At 42.5% G+C, this 17,785-nt stretch overlaps 1 protein-coding gene across 1 annotated transcript in view; it reads left to right on the top strand.

Moving 5' to 3' along the window:
* Nucleotides 1-17,785, top strand: part of eif2ak3 (eukaryotic translation initiation factor 2-alpha kinase 3) — a 107,609-nt gene that overhangs the window by 70,250 nt on the left and 19,574 nt on the right. Inside the window, exons 8-14 of the mRNA XM_061894864.1 lie at nucleotides 1,431-1,553; nucleotides 1,624-1,853; nucleotides 5,200-5,312; nucleotides 5,639-5,761; nucleotides 5,893-6,042; nucleotides 10,001-10,553; nucleotides 10,626-10,799. Coding sequence (XP_061750848.1) covers nucleotides 1,431-1,553; nucleotides 1,624-1,853; nucleotides 5,200-5,312; nucleotides 5,639-5,761; nucleotides 5,893-6,042; nucleotides 10,001-10,553; nucleotides 10,626-10,799 — 1,466 coding nt within the window. The remainder of the gene's footprint in view (nucleotides 1-1,430; nucleotides 1,554-1,623; nucleotides 1,854-5,199; nucleotides 5,313-5,638; nucleotides 5,762-5,892; nucleotides 6,043-10,000; nucleotides 10,554-10,625; nucleotides 10,800-17,785) is intronic.

Below are 17,785 nucleotides of genomic sequence, written 5' to 3'. Positions count from 1 at the left end.
TATTTTACAGATCATCTTCAAATCGCTTTCTGATAGTCTCTTCAGAATGCGCAGTTTTGTGGGCGGTCTTATTTACGTGGTTCAACTTTGACAGCGTCTTCTCCCCGTCATTTTTGTTGTAGCTGTGTAGCGCACATGAACGGGAGTTGAATAAGTGTCAACAGATGGAGCTAACTGTGTTAATTGCATTCAGATTTTACTTAAATCAATAACAAAGCAGCATCTCCTCATCCGTGACTCACTAGTGCAACAACAACGCCGTAAATGTGTCCCTTGGTAAACTGTCCAATGCTCTAATAACTAAAGTTCCATGGGTGAATTATGTAAACCCACTACGCCGGTAGATTTAAGAACGTACATAGCGAGTTTACTGTCAGATATAAGTTAGAACCTTACGCTGCTTTATATTAGTAAGGGCAACAGCGGAGGATGAATGCCCTACAACTAGACTACGGCATCGACACGCACTATAATGGCGGATGCGCGCAAGTTTTCAAGACTTATACAGATCCCAAATATACAACAGCTGGTAAGAAAAGTTGGTTTTGCATAATATTGCAAAACAAAACACCAGATAATAAGTTTTCAGAACTTACATAGCGAGTTTACTGTCAGATATAAGTTAGAACCTTACGCTGCTTTATATTAGTAATGGCAACAGCGGAGGATGAATGCCCTACAACTAGACTACAGTATCGTCACGCACTATAATGGCGAATACGCACAAGTTTTCAAAACTTATACAGATTCAAAATATACAACAGCTGGTAAGAAAAGTTGGTTTTGCATAATATTGCGAAACAAAACACCAGATAATAGGACTCCTAAAAGATGCACAAACCATAATAATACCATACGTTGAAGCACAGTACGTCTCACTGTGGTAGCCGTGATGCTTCCTAGCTTACCAAAGTCGTACTAGAACATTTGGACAGATTTTTGAGCACCGTGTATAATGTTCTTTATTCTCAATGGAACATTTAAAGTTGTGGTGTTGTTTACTGGCGTCATCTTGCAGTCCACACGTATCTCCTATGTGTGACTGCCACCTATTGGTCACACTTAAGTCGGTAAGCACAACCAGAAATATTCCATACATTCGGCTCACCAGGTTATAAGGCGCACTGTCGATTTTTGAGAAAATGAAAGGATTTTAAGTGTGCCTTATAGTTTGAATACCACGGTACATAAAGTTATCCGTATCGGTCTTGAGAGGCTGATACTGATCTGTATCAGTATCAGATTGAAAAAAAGAATACCCTGCACCTCTACTTAAATTTGTGTTGTGTGTGCCAAACGGTGATTATGGCGTACCATCACACCCCAAGTCAGGATAATTTGGGCAATATCTTTCAGACAAGTTAAAAAAAATTATTGATATGTGTGTCCGCCGTGAAAACAACTTGATTTTCATCTCGTCCTTGATGCAGATTCCCCGTCTCGCACTCCAGCCTTGGTGGGCTCTGATGAATTTGACAAGTGTCTTAACAATGACAAATTCTCCTACAATGAGTACAGCAACGGAGCCCTGTCGATCCTGCAGTATCCTTATGGTGAGACACTGGAAGGTCGCCTGACTTGACTGCGATAGCAAGAAATAACCCATGTCTCCCTCCACGCCAGACAACGGTTACCACTATCCCTACGGTAAGCGCTACCGAGGGAAGCGGGACAGCGCCGTGAGCGTGATTAAAAGAAGCGGGTCGCGTTCCGTGAACGGTAGAAAGAAAGACCCTGTGCTGCTGCTTCCATGGTGGAAGGAGATCCTCGGCACCATCGTCTTCTGCATCGCCGCCACCACTTACATTGTACGGAAGTTTTTCCACCCGCCAGCCCCCGTGACATTCGTGCGGGTAAGTGACACTCACATACGCCCAAATATCTGGTGTGATTATTTGCATTATTCCATATAAAACATAGCCAATAAGTGAAGACAACTATTTATATAAAATTCCAGCACAAAAGTAACAATAGGGCTGGGCCATATGGCTGAAAACTATCATGATATGAGTTTTTGTATTGCTTGATATCTGTAGTTATTGATCTTTGTAAGACCAATGGCAAATATGGACCGGGTCTAAAATATAATAAATGTTAATATTTATGTAATCTTCCTTTGATTTTAATCCCCTCAGCTATCAAGGTAGAAAGGAAACAATGTAAACTGATGTCTAAAATCCCAATAAACACTTACCAATAACCTCTTTAAATGAAGGTGCAAAAATAAAGAATATGTAAGAAATGCTTAATAAAGTGTAACAAAATAGTGTGAAAATGTAAACATAGAGAAACCTGAGAAATATTTTTTGCAGGTTTACTGCCAGGAAGTCGTGGAGTCTGTATCATTTAATTGGTGTTATTTTTACTCAGGTATGGAAATGAATTTATGTTATGCAGTAATTGTTATTAAAATATTGTTGGCTCAAATTATTATTTTAAAGTAGCAGATTGTTTTATATTGTGTTATTTACTGTAGTTGTACAGTCTTGGACTTTAGTTCCTACTTGTTGTTTCCGTACATCCGAATAGAGAACAGACGAGGGTTGACAAGAAAAAACAAGTGCGGCGAAGGACTGCGGTCCGTTTGAAGAAATACTGTCGAGGTGACAATTTCTTCACTCTCTGCAGCACTATTTTTTACTTTCTCTTCTCACTCCATGCAGAGAATCTACAGCGAGAGAACTAAAATTGATAGTTGATACTGTTACGCGATTGGCTTTTTAGCGTGTCCCTCCCATTGTTCACTGATCACTTCCTGTGTAGCTAGATTACCAGACCGTGAGTGCCTTTCTTCATGCAACCAACTTTGCTTCGTTCTTTACGGTTTCTTCCGACCCAAAAAATATATAACTAACGTTTTATCGGACGCATTTTTTATTTCATATTGTTTTATCGGCGTAGCCCTATATAACAATGGCAACGGAGGAATCATGCAGACTGATATCAAATCCTAGTTCTTTTGTTTATGTACAAACCCCGTTTCCATATGAGTTGGGAAATATTGTTGGATGTAAGTATAAACGGAATACAACTATTTGCAAATCATTTTCAACCTATATTCAGTTGAATATGCTACAAAGACAGAATATTTGATGTTCAAACTGAAACTTTTATTTTTATTTTTTGCAAATAATCATTACCTATAGAATTTGATGCCAGCAACTCGTGACAAATAAGTTGGGAAAGGTGGCAATAAATACTTATAAAGTTGAGGAATGCTCATCAAACACTTATTTGGAACATCCCACAGGTGTGCAGGCTAATTGGGAACAGTTGGGTGCCATGATTGGGTATAAAAACAGCTTCCCAAAAAATGCTCAGTCTTTCACAAGAAAGGATGGGGCGAGGTACACCCCTTTGTCCACAACTGCGTGAGCAAATAGTCAAACAGTTTAAAACAACGTTTATCAAAGTGCAATTCCAAGATATTAAGGGATTTCAACATCTACGGTCCATAATATCATCAAAAGTTTCAGAGAATCTGGAGAAATCCCTCCACGTAAGCGGCATGGCCGGAAACCAACATTGAATGACCGTGACCTTCGATCCCTCAGACAGCACTGTATCAAAAAGCGACATCAATCTCTAAAGGATATCACCACATGGGCTCAGGAACACTTCAGAAAACCACTGTCACTAAATACAGTTTGTCCCTACATCTGTAAGTGCAAGTTAAAGCTCTACTATGCAAAGCGAAAGCAATTTATCAACAACATTCAGAAACGCCTCCGGCTTCCCTGGGCCGAGATCATCTAAGATGGACTGATGCAAAGTGGAAAAGTGTTCTGTGGTCTGACGAGTCCACATTTCAAATTGTTTTTGGAAATATTCGACATTGTGTCATCCGAACCAAAGGGGAAGCGAACCATCCAGACTGTTATCAACGCAAAGTTCAAAAGCCAGCATTTGTGATGGTATGGGGGTGCACTAGTGCCCAAGGCATGGGTAACTTACACATCTGTGAAGGCACCATTAATGCTGAAAGGTACATACAAGTTTTGGAACAACATATGCTGCCATCTATGGGCCGTATTTTTCATGGACGCCCCTGCTTATTTCAACAAGACAATGCCAAGCCACATTAAGCAAGTGTTACAACAGCGTGGCTTCGTAAAAAAAGAGTGTGGGGGTACTTTCCTGGCCTGCCTGCAGTCCAGACCTGTCTCCCATTGAAAATGTGTGGCCCATTATGAAGCGTAAAATACGACATCGGAGACACTGGACTGTTCAACGACTGAAGCTCAACATGAAACAAGATTGGGAAGGAATTCCACTTTCAAAGCTTCAACAATTAGTTTCCTCAGCTCCCAAACGTTTATTTAGTGTTGTTAAAAGAAAAGGTGAAGTAACACAGTGGTGAACATGCCCTTTCCCAACTACTTTGGCACGTGTTGCAGCCATGAAATTGTGGTGGATGGTCCGAAGCTTAAACAGCAAACAAAGTGAATTTAGTACAAAAGTTTTATTTACCCATAATCAAAAAGTACAAAGTTGGATTGAATTGCCCATGCAGACAGACAACGTCCTCCGGAGGAGTTGGATGACTCGAGAATCATGCGAATCAGACATAGCCCTGGTCTACTGGCCATTTATATGTTTCCCTCATGTGTCAAGGTCCCGTTGTTTTGGACCTGTTTGTTCTGCAACATCCTTGAATCCCTTAGTCATAATAAACAATCAAAACATTTTGTAGAATGGTCAGACCGACCACAAATTCAACTCTCACCCACATATGATCCTTCAATGGTTCCGAAAAGGAAAAAAAGAAACGAGCAGACATTCTTAAGACTTTTTGATAGACTTTCTTTTCGGACTTCGACAGACACAAAATATGGTACAAAAGGTCAGAAATTCCATTACAAAATTCTAAGTTAATTATTATTTACAACAAAAAAAATAATTTTGTTTGAACATCAAATATCTTGTCTTTGTAGTGCATTCAATTGAATATGAGTTGAAACGGATTTGCAAATCATTGTATTCCGTTTATATTTACATCCAACACAATTTCCCAATTCATATGGAAACGGAGTTTGTATAAAGTCAACCCATTAAAACAAATCCAATAATAAGAGAAGCAAAAACAATTGTTTCTACGTTCTGGACACACACACACAAAATATTTTAGAAGTTTTTTAAACTAGTCCAAATCAGTTCATATTTGCTATATATAAGTTCTGTCATCCTTTGTCTCTCAAGCAACGAAAAGAGTCCGAAACGCAGTGCCAGACCGACAGCAAGTTTGACCTCGAGGTTGTGGAACCAAAAGAGCCGGTCGCCGTGGAGACACGTTCCAGCGAATACGTGTCCAGGTATGTCCTCCGCTGTGAAGGATGTCTTTGAACCGCCCCTAAGAGTTTCAAGGGTACTTCCACTACTGTGAGTTGGTGTGGCGTCACCGAGAGTGTTCAGTAGTTAAAGAATAGTTACCATGGTGACCACCTCTCTTCCACGCCACCGTGATTGGCTAACTTGGTTAAGAATAGGCCCGCCCTACAGCTGGCCATAAGGTCACTGTCAGCGCTGTCATCTCAAAAATGATTAGTGCCCATAATTTATCATCTCATCGTTGACCTCCAAATGTCTTTTTTAGATCCGTCGAGTGTGTGTGTGTGACGTGTGTCCGGGGTTTCTGCAGGTACCTGACTGACTTTGAGCCGGTGCAGTGTCTCGGCCGCGGTGGATTCGGTGTCGTATTTGAAGCTCGCAACAAAGTGGACGACTGCAACTATGCCATCAAACGGATCCGTCTGCCCAAATGGTGGTACCTCTCACATCTTTGTTGTTTTCTATAACAAAGTCCTTTAAGCTCAATTCAACTTGTTAAGATTTGACTTGCTGTGATTATGGTCAGAAACCTTTAACTAACTCATTTGGTCTTGGTTCTTTCAGGGAGCTTGCCCGTGAGAAGGTGATGCGAGAGGTGAAGGCGCTGGCCAAGTTGGAGCATCCCGGGATCATCCGCTACTTCAACGCCTGGCAGGAGAGCCCCCCTGAGGGCTGGCAGGAGGAGATGGACCAAAGGTGGCTGAAAGACGCCAGGTGAGTCAGGCCTCTTCAACCTTTGAAATTAAAATACACCACCTCGGATTTTGTCAGTCATCTTTTCCGAAAACCGAAGCAATATTTCCAATAAGACACCATGTAGAAAGTAACGTGAATAGTCAAAAATACATTAAATGCTGTTTCCCCCCCAACATGTAACAAAAAAATAAAATTGGATAAATACGTACATCCATACATACATAAATATATGTAGATTAAATTAGAAAAACCCAACAGATGTCAAAATAAAACCACAGACTGAATGGCCCAACGAACAAGCAAGCAAAAGGCTCATCAACAACCTGCATTTTAATTGTTCCAATAAGGGCTAAATTGGAGATCAGAAAAGCACCACACAGTTCTTGAAACTTTGCAGAACAACCGTTAAATGTCATCCTCATCTTCTCCAATTTGAAAAAATAAAGAACATCTTTAAAGGCCTACTGAAATCAGATTTTCTTATTTAAACGGGAATAGCAGGTCCATTCTATTTGTCATACTTGATCATTTCGCGATATTGCCATATTTTTGCTGAAGGGATTTAGTAGAGAACATCCACGATAAAGTTCGCAACTTTCGGTGCTAAAACAAAAGCCCTGCCTCTACCGGAAGTCGCAGACGATGACGTCGCAAGTGTGGGGGCTCCTCACATATTCACATTGTTTATAATGGGAGCCTCCAACAAAAAGTGCTATTCGGACCGAGAAAACGACAATTTCCCCATTAATTTGAGCGAGGATGAAAGATTTGTGTTTGAGGATATTGATAGCGGCGGACTACAAAAAAAAAAAAGTTAAAAGAAAAACGCAATTGGGACGGATTCTGATGTTTTTAGACACATTTTCTTGGATAATTCTGGGAAATTCCCTTATCTTTCTATTGTGTTGCTAGTGTTTTAGTGAGTTAAATAGTACCTGATAGTCGGAAGGGTGTCTCCACGTGTGTCTTGACGCGCAGTCTTGACGCGCAGTGTCTCAGGGGTATCGACGGCAGCTATGGAGGGCAAAAGCTCAGCTTTTCTCCGGTAAGAACTGACTTTTTAACCACAATTTTCTCACCGAAACCTGCTGGTTGACATTCCGTCTTGATTCATGCTCGCTTGACCGCGCTCTGATCCGTAGTATAGTTTCACCTCCAGGAATTTTAAACAAGGAATCACTGTGTGTTTGTGTGGCTAAAGGCTAAAGCTTCCCAACTCCATCTTTCTACTGTGACTTCTCCAATATTAATTGAACAAATTGCAAAAGATTCAGCAACACAGATGTGCAAAATACTGTATAATTATGCCGTTAAAGCAAACGGCATTTAGCTGTGTGTGCGCGCAGCGCTCATACTTCCTAAAAACGCGTGACGTCTTGCGTACACGTCATCATTACATGACGTTTCGAAGACGAAACTCCCGGGAAATTTAAAATTGTAATTCAGTCAACTAAAAAGGCCGTATTGGCATGTGTTGCAATGTTAATATTTCATCATTGATATATTAACTATCAGACTGTTAGGTGGGTAATAGTGGGTTTCAGTAGGCCTTTAATGCAGCGGGTGTAGCAAGGAGGCGCTGTTGCCTTCCAAAGACTGATAGCTTTCATGATCATTGAATCACTTTCTCACTATTCTAGTTCAAAATATCAATTCACTACAACAATGTAACAAAATATATATGCACAACAATCCATATCAACAAAGATTACGGTTTGTGATACCTTTCATCTATTTGTGATGATTTAAAGGGCAACTGCAGATTTTCGGAATTTTGCCTGTCATTCACAATCCGTATGTAAGACAACACATATAGCTTTCTTTCTTTCATGCATTTTAATTTGTAACAGATGGCAAGTAAGAGGTGGCTGACAAAGAAAATAATGGGAGGCACCTATGGCGCTCATAAAACCCTCTAAAACAGGGGTCTCAAACTCAATTTACCTGGGGGCCACTGGATGCAGAAACTGGGTGAGGCTGGGCCGCAGGAAAAGATTTCTTATAAAAATCTAACATGCACTTTTTAATGAATTCACCTTCTTTGAATGGCTTTCCCGCCCTAGCAACATACTTGCCAACTCTCACGATCTTTCCGGGAACACCTGAATATCAGTGCCCCTCCCGACTATCTCCCGGGGCAATCATTCTCCCGGTTTTCACCAGGACAACAATATTAAGGGCGTGCTGTGATGGCACTGCCTTTGGCGTCCTTTACAACCTGCCGTTTCGTCCACTTTTCCACCATACAAACAGTGTGCCGACCCAGTCACATATTGTATGAGACTTCTACAGACCCACGGAAGTGAATGCAAGACAAACTTGATCAACAGCCATACAGGTCACACTGAGAGTCGCCGTATAAATAACTTTATCACTGTTACAAATATGCGCCACACTGTGAACCCACACCAAACAAGAATGGCAAACACATTTTGGGAGAACATCCTCACCGTAACACAACATAAACACAAAAGAACAAATACCCAGAATACAATGCAGCCCTAACTCTTCCGGGCTACAATAGGGGGCGGGGTTGGGGGCGGCAGGGTTGCATATTGTAGCCCGAGAGTTAGGGCTGCATGGGATTCTGGGTATTTGTTCTGTTGTGTTCATGTTGTGTTACGGTGCGGCTGTTCTCCCAAAATATGTTTGTCATTCTTGTTTGGTGTGGGTTCCCAGTGTGGCACATATTTGTAACAGTGTTAAAGTTGTTTATACGGCCACCCTCAGTGTGACCTGTATGGCTGTTGATCAACTATGTCTTGCAGTCCCTTACTGCGTCTACAGAAGCCAAATACAACATGTGGCTGAGCTGGCACGCTGTTTGTACAGGTTGAAGAGGACGCTAAAAGCAGTGCCTCCACGGTTCTCCCTTAATATTGTTGTTTGGGTGGACTTCGGGAGAATGATTACCTCTGGAGGGGCACTGAAAATTGGGAGACTCCCGGAAAAATCGAGGGTATACAAATATGACACTGTGAAGCGCCATTCATATAAAACTTGCGGGCGGCACCAACATTAAATTTTCACATCAAGGTTTGGGCCGCAAAATAATGTCTCGCGGGCCGCAATTGGCCCGCAGGCCGCGTGTTTGAGACCCCTGCTCTAAAACATCCAAAAACCGCCAACAATACTCCAATTACATTTCATTACCCGAATGTAACCAAGTATTAGCGACTTTGCTATTATAACCGCTAACGCCAAGGAGCTCTGCCGTAGTGACAAAATTATTAAATTGATGGTGTTTCTCGCCATTCAAATCGGAAGCAATCTTCAGTTTCGTTAGCATCAATAAGTGCCAGACACTGACTAGTGGTAAGTATAAACAAAGGAAGGTAAGGTGAGACACAAAAATGTTCTACATGTACAGATTGCTGCACGTACCCACAGATCTGCCATGGTAGAAGTGTGGCCAAAGTCATATTAAAAAGAAAAAGCTAAGTGAGGGTTCCTGCGTCACAAAGAGTTGAACAGACAGATTTTTCACACACGCGCACACCCACACACAAATCTAAAAACAGATCGCAAAACGGACACAGATCGCAAAACTGACATTTTTTTACACATCTAAAAACAGACACATCACAAAAGGGACAGATTTTTTTTTTTTTTTTTACAAACACATAAATCTAAAAACAGACACCAATCTCAAAACGTACACCATTTTTTACACACAATCTAAAAACAGACACACAGATCGCAAAACGGACTGATTTTTTTTTCACAAACCTAAACAGACACACACTCTAGAACATGGACACATGAATCTTATTACACACAGATTGATATACACATTTGCAAAGTGTTTTGCTCCAATAATTCTTCCATTTCGTACTCCGTGAAAACAAAAAAGTACAAACACTGAGTCACCATTCTGTACTATGTGGCAAAAAGTATTGTATACTGGAAATGTCTGCTTTTCATCCAACAAGGTGTGAGTTCTTCATTGAGCGCATCACTTTTTTTATTCTTTTAGTGCCACTGACTGGCCAATGAGCTTCCTTGACAACATGGAGGCGCTTTCAGTCAAAGTGCCAGTGTCCAGTTCCGTGTCGCCCACCAGTGGGTCGGAAGGAGGCATTCTGGAACCGTCTGTCAACGGGCATCATCCACTTCTCTCTGGCAGCTCGAGAGGCTTCAGCATGAACGGAGACCTGTCCTTCCACCCCCTGCTGGGCCACGACAGCCTGACGTCCGAGCGGGACAGCCAGGCCGACCCGGAGGCCTCGGAGACGCCCAACTCTTTTGAGCTGTGCTCCCCGCGCGGCCCCAGCGATTGCACCTCTTCCTCTTTTGACATTGTCTTCGAGGATTCGGGATGCGACCGGGATGCGGACGCGGAAACAGACTCAGCCTCCGATGCCGCAGATCCAGACCCGGCTACCGCGGGGAAGAACGGTTCATCTTCCTCACACACCAAACAGACGGAAAACTCCCACCCCTCCTCTTCCTCGCCTCCTCGGCCCACCTCGCTTGTGTTGGCGCTTCCTCCGTCTCCTCTGAGCCAACGAGCACAACCTTCTCCTAAGGTTAGTCCGCCATTTTGTCACCGATTGCTTGGTTTTGGGAAAGACACTAAACTGGAAGATTCTCGTCTCCAGGTCTACCTTTACATCCAGATGCAGCTTTGCCGCAAGGAGAACTTGAAGGACTGGATGGCTCAGCGCTGCCTCCCAGAGCAGAGGGAGCACAACCAGTGCCTGGACATCTTCCTCCAGATCGCTGAGGCTGTCGACTTCCTGCACAGCAAGGGGCTCATGCACAGGGACCTTAAGGTGAACACACCACCAAGTCATAGTCAATAGAAAAATGATAAATGATAAATGGGTTGTACTTGTATAGCGCTTTTCTACCTTCAAGGTACTCAAAGCGTTTTGACACTACTTCCACATTTACCCATTCACACACACATTCACACACTGATGGAGGGAGCTGCCCTGTAAGGCGCTCACCAGTACCTCGGGCTGGGCGATATTGGCTTTTATTAATATCACGATATTTATATGCCATATTGCGATATACGATGATATTTTGCCTTGGCCTTGAATGAACACTTGATGCATATAATCACAGCAGTATGATGATTCTATGTGTCCACATTAAAACATTCTTCTTCATACTGCATTAATATATGCTACATTTAAACTTTCATGCAGAGAGGGAAATCACAACTAAGTCAATTGACCAAAACTGTATTCATTAAATACTCGTCATTCCTTCACGGGTGACTTTTTAAATGAAAGAACAAATTAATAGTGTTGCTACCTTTTTGTAGTAACACTTCTGCTGCATACTTTGCTTTGATTGATTGATACTTTTATTAGTAGATTGCACAGTACAGTACATATTCTGTACAATTGACCACTAAATGGTATCACCCCAATAAGTTTTTCAACTTGTTTAAGTCGGGGTACACGTTAATCAATTCATGGTACAAATATATACTATCAGCATAATCCAGTCATCACACAGGTTAATCATCATAGTATATACATTGAACAGCATATTGCTGTTGTCTGCTGAATAGCTTCCCACTTGGAGCCAAACCACCGCCAGATGATGGACCCCCTGCTCTTTATGTTGGGCATTTATTGTTCTTCCTCCATTTGTGATAAGTTTCGCACCATCTCTCTCTTGCATTGTCACAAGCTCCGCTCGCTCGACCTTTGTCAGCTAATGTTAGCCATGCTGCTACCTTTCTAATCGGCGAGAGCTATGACGCTAGACTCGCGAGAGTATGTGACGTATGTAAGAAGGCGGGTTTGTTTTCCGTCTCTGTGAGAATGAGAGCCGAGGAGTGAGAAACGCCTGTTGTGTGATGCACGCAGCTAAATGCAACTCGACTAGCCATGCTAACGTTAGCTGAGGCGAGAGCGTGTGACGCTACATGCGCGACAGTATGTGACGTATGTAAGAAGGCGGACTTATTTTACGTCTCTGTGAGAAGGACAAACAAGAAGGAGTGAGACACGCCAGTATTGTAATGCACGCAGCTTAAAGCAACGTGTGAGAACATATAATCGAATATTACGATATAGTCATTTTCTATATCGCACAGAGACAAACCTGCGATATATCGTATATATCGATATATCGCCCAGCCCTACCAGCACCCATCAGGAGCAAGGGTGAAGCGTCTTGCTCAGGACACAACGGACGGGACGAGGTTGGTACTAGGTGGGGATTGAACCAGGGACCCTCGGGTTGCGCACGGCCACTCTCCCACTGCTCCACTTAAGAAGAATAAAGTTGGGAAATGTAGCATGTCCAAAAAGGACTATGCGTATTCACTCAGCATCCAATGCACCGGTCACCCAAGGGCTGGTCACCACATGTGCGACCCCCTTCCAAGGTTTCTGGTTGTTCCCATTAGGTTGAGTTTTTTCTTGCCCTGATGTACATATAGTTTTTAGTGTTATCAGAGCCCCTAAACATGAAAGAAAGAAAGAGAGAAATATACATACAACACACACACACACACACACACACACACACACACACACACAAACAAACTGCTAAATATGTGTTTTATCTGACATCACATGGACAAAGATAAGACCTTCTGGACAAAAGTTCTGTGGTCAAATGAAACAAAAATTGAGCTGTTAGACCACAATACCCAGCAATATGTTTGGAGGAGAAAAGGTGAAGCCTTTAATTCCAAGAACACCATTCTTACTGTCAAGCATTATGGTGGTAGTATTATGCTCTGGGCCTGTTTTGTTGCCAACTAGTGCTTTACAGAGAGTAAATGGGACAATGAAAAAGGAGGATTACTTCAAAATTCTTCAGGACAACCTAAAATCGTCAGCCTGGAGGTTGGGTCTTGGGCGCAGTTGGGTGTTCTAACAGGACAATGACCCCAAACACACGTCAAAAGTGGCTACAGGAATGGCTCAATCCGGCTAGAATTAAGGTTTTGGGACGGCCTTTCTAATGTCCTGACGTGTGGACAATGCTGAAGAAACAAGTACATGTCAGAACATATTTAGCTGAACTGCACCAATTTTGTCAAGAGGAGTGGTCAAAAATTCAACCAATGTGGATGGCTACCAAAAGCGCCTTATTGCAGTGAAACTTGCTTAGGGACATGTAACCAAATATTAACATTGCTGTATGTATACTTTTGACTCAGCAGATTTCGTCACATTTTCAGTAGAGCATAATAAATTCATAAAAGAACCAAACTTCATGAATAGTTGTGCTCTAATCACTATCACAAAAAAATAAGAGTTGTATAAATTATTACCGTATTTCCTTGAAATGCCGCCGGGTACTTGTTATCTGCATGCCTCGGTTTACCGTTGGGTCAAACTCGTTTTGCAAAATAATTAGCGCATGCTTAGAATTAGCGCATGCCTACAATTACTGCCGGGTCAAACTTGTTTAGCAAAATAATTAGCGCATGCCTCGGTTTACCGCTGGGTCATACTCGTCACGTCCAGAGTGTGTAACACGGGTGGGAAATAAGCCATATTTCCTGTCATGGCATCCCCTCATATTACCTGCACCGTTTCCACGTTTAATCTCGCGAGTTTAACACAGGCGCTCACGTGACCCGCTGTAGCCTATCGCGCTCTATATAATCCAGCGTTCCAAGATGGCTGCCAGAGGCGGTGGCTAAGCCTGGGGACATCTGAAGCCGGTATGTTTTGAAGTTGTCTTTTGCCTGCATATCACAAAAACGACCGTCCAACATTTTACAACTAATTGTAAACTTATAGGTGCCGACCATCAGGGCCGAGGTGCGATGAGAGAGTGTGGCTATGTTAAGGTATTAAGCCGAGTTGGTAACTGAATGTGTTTGCTAATTGTAGCTACTAGCCGTACCCATGTATTTTCTATGGGCGGTTAGCATCGGGTTTTAATCCAGTTTCCTCCAATGTTTCTGATCTGATTGAATTTATAATTATGTCGAGTCTTTATTTTGGGTACTTACATACGGTCACTGAGTGTTGTGGCGTTTTAAGGCCATTTGCATTTTTTATGCTACAGATTAACTGTTCTGAAGGTTTGCATATTTATGTAATTGTTCCTTTAGTTCTACAAATAGGAGATTGTTTCTGTCAAGGGTTTAATTATTATTATTTATTTTTATTTCATATGTGTCGTTTGGGGCAGCACGGTGAAAGAGGGGTTAGTGCATCTGCCTCATGATACGAAGGTCCTGGTAGTCCTGGGTTCAATCCCGGCTAGGGATCTTTCCGTGTGGAGTTTTCATGTTCTCCGGCTTCCTCCCACTTCCAAAGACATGCACCTGGGGATAGGTTGATTGGCAACACTAAATTGGCCCGAGTGTGTGAATGTTGTCCGTCTATCTGTGTTGGCCCTGCGATGAGGTAGCAGCTTGTCCAGGGTGTACGCCGCCTTCCGCCCGAGTGCAGCTGAGATAGGCGCCAGCGACCCCCCGCGACTTCGAAAGGGATAAGCGGTAGAAAATGGATGGATTGATGGATGGATGTGTCGTTTGGAAAGGTAAAATGTAATTCTTTAAGTTGTTTAACTGTTGCGATGGCTTCGGTTGCTACTATGGTTTCCGGTTGCTATGGTTAAGGGCAGTTTCATTTCCGCCGGCACGTTAAACAAAATGTTAAAAGAGATCCGGCATTAACAAGCAACGTAGCGTTGGTAATACTACACGGGAGATAGTTCAGCCCGGTTGCAGTTCAGAGAAATAACCACATCAAGCTTCCTATTTCAGTGTGTTTTTTATATATATATATATATATATATATATATATATATATATATATATATATGTATGTATGTATGTATGTATGTATGTATGTATGTATGTGTATATATATGTATGTATGTATGTATGTATGTATGTATATGTATGTATGTATGTATGTGTATATTGTATGTATGTATGTGTATATTGGCAAGATGGCGGCGCCCGGACGGGCTGCGACACTGCGGTGCTCTTGCTAAAGATGGAACATTTGGCGGAAATGCCGGACAGTTCTGCAGACTTCATGGCTGGCTCGCATCGTGGTCACTCCGTGATCACGTACGACCGCCAGACACTTCTGGATATGGACATATTGGGCCGTTTTGGACTGATAGACGCGGGCGTGCTACACATGCTAACTAGCATGGGGATTCGTCGGCGGCTACGTCCAGCGGCCTGTGAAGCAGCGGAGTCTAGTAGCAGCGGGGGCCGTCTACGGAGCAGACGCCAGCGGTGTGATCGGAAACGCGGATGTCGAGCGGGGCTAAAAACAAAGCAGAAGGCTAATCCCCACAGAACACCACTTTCCTCCATCCCGAAGACGGATTTAGATGGAAAATGCGAGACTACTGGTCTGGGTAAGGAGTCAGTTAAATTAGAACAAGTTTTTTCTGCTTTGAGTGTTTCAGAGTTGGACATGTGTTTTACTGAGGTGGCTAACTATGATGCGTGCAGTTTATCAAAGCAACAAACAAACAATCGGAAAATCCCCGTTACTGAGGTGGCTAACCATGATGCGTGCAGTTTATCAAAGCAACAAACAAACAATCGGAACATTCCCGTCGTATCAATTCCTAGATATGGTCGTAATTATACTGAATGCACTGGGCATAATAAACACAACATTATTAATATTGCTACTACGGATAATTTGATCAAAAATTCCCTAAAACAGCCCACTACCTATAATATAGGTTTTTTAAACATAAGATCATTGTCTCCCAAAACGTTGTTAGTTAATGATATTATCAGAGACAACAATCTTAACGTCATCGGTCTCAGTGAAACCTGGCTTAAACCAAACGACTTTTTTGCGCTAAATGAGGCATGTCCTCCTAACTTTACACATGCGCATATTGCCCGTCCGCTTAAAAGGGGTGGGGGGGTCGCACTAATATACAACGAAAACTTTAACCTTAGTCCTAACATAAATAATAAATATAAATCGTTTGAGGTGCTTACTATGAGGTCTGTCACACCGCTGCTTCTACACCTGGCTGTTATCTACCGCCCCCCAGGGCCCTGTTCGGACTTTATCAATGAATTCTCAGAGTTCGTTGCTGATCTAGTGACACACGCCGATAATATAATCATAATGGGGGACTTTAATATCCATATGAATACCCCATCGGACCCACCGTGCGTAGCGCTCCAGACTATAATTGATAGCTGTGGTCTCACACAAATAATAAATGAACCCACGCATCGCAACGGTAATACGATAGACCTAGTGCTTGTCAGGGGTATCACCGCTTCCAAAGTTACGATACTCCCGTATACTAAAGTATTGTCCGATCATTACCTTATAAAATTCGAGGTTCAGACGCATGTTCGTCAAACTAATAATAATAATAACTGCTATAGCAGCCGCAACATTAATACGGCCACAACGACAACTCTTGCTGACCTACTGCCCTCGGTAATGGCACCATTCCCAAAGTATGTGGGCTCTATTGATAACCTCACTAACAACTTTAACAACGCCCTGCGCGAAACCATTGATAACATAGCACCGCTAAAGTTAAAAAAGGCTCCAAAAAAGCGCACCCCGTGGTTTACAGAAGAAACTAGAGCTCAGAAATTATTATGCAGAAAGCTGGAACGCAAATGGCGCACGACTAAACTTGAGGTGCACCATCAAGCATTTAGTGATGGTTTAATAACTTATAAACGCATGCTTACCTTAGCTAAAGCTAATTATTACTCAAATCTCATCCACCGTAATAAAAACGATCCTAAATTTTTGTTTAGTACGGTAGCATCGCTTACCCAACAAGGGACTCCTTCCAGTAGCTCCACCCACTCAGCTGATGACTTTATGCAATTCTTTAGTAAGAAAATTGAAGTCATTAGAAAGGAGATTAAAGACAATGCGTCCCAGCTACAACGGGGTTCTATTAACACTGACACGATTGTATATACGGCGGATACTGCCCTCCAAAATAGTTTCTCTCGTTTTGAGGAAATAACATTAGAGGAATTGTTACAACGTGTAAATGGAATAAAACAAACAACATGTTTACTTGACCCTCTTCCTGGGAAACTGATCAAGGAGCTCTTTGTATTATTAGGTCCATCAGTGCTAAATATTATAAACTTATCACTTTCCTCGGGCACTGTTCCCCTAGCATTCAAAAAAGCGGTTATTCATCCTCTTCTTAAAAGACCTAACCTCGATCCTGACCTCATGGTAAACTACCGACCGGTGTCTCACCTTCCCTTTATTTCAAAAATCCTCGAAAAAATTGTTGCGGAGCAGTTAAATGAACACTTAGCGTCTAACAATCTATGTGAAACCTTTCAATCCGGTTTCAGGGCAAATCACTCGACGGAGACAGCCCTCGCAAAAATGACTAATGATCTATTGCTAACGATGGATTCTGATGCGTCATCTATGTTGCTGCTCCTCGATCTTAGCGCTGCTTTCGATACCGTCGATCATAATATTTTATTAGAACGTATCAAAACACGAATTGGTATGTCAGACTTAGCCCTGTCTTGGTTTAACTCCTATCTTACTGATAGGATGCAGTGTGTCTCCCATAACAATGTGACCTCGGACTACGTTAAGGTAACGTGTGGAGTTCCCCAGGGTTCGGTCCTTGGCCCTGCACTCTTCAGCATCTACATGCTGCCGCTAGGTGACATCATACGCAAATACGGTGTTAGCTTTCACTGTTATGCTGATGACACCCAACTCTACATGCCCCTAAAGCTGACCAACACGCCGGATTGTAGTCAGCTGGAGGCGTGTCTTAATGAAATTAAACAATGGATGTCCGCTAACTTTTTGCAACTCAATGCCAA

The sequence above is a fragment of the Nerophis ophidion genome, linkage group LG03 (assembly GCF_033978795.1).
Source record: "Nerophis ophidion isolate RoL-2023_Sa linkage group LG03, RoL_Noph_v1.0, whole genome shotgun sequence".
Taxonomy (NCBI): Eukaryota; Metazoa; Chordata; class Actinopteri; order Syngnathiformes; family Syngnathidae; genus Nerophis; species Nerophis ophidion.
Note: the sequence above shows the minus strand (reverse complement) of the source record. Positions and strands in the feature narration are given on the sequence as shown.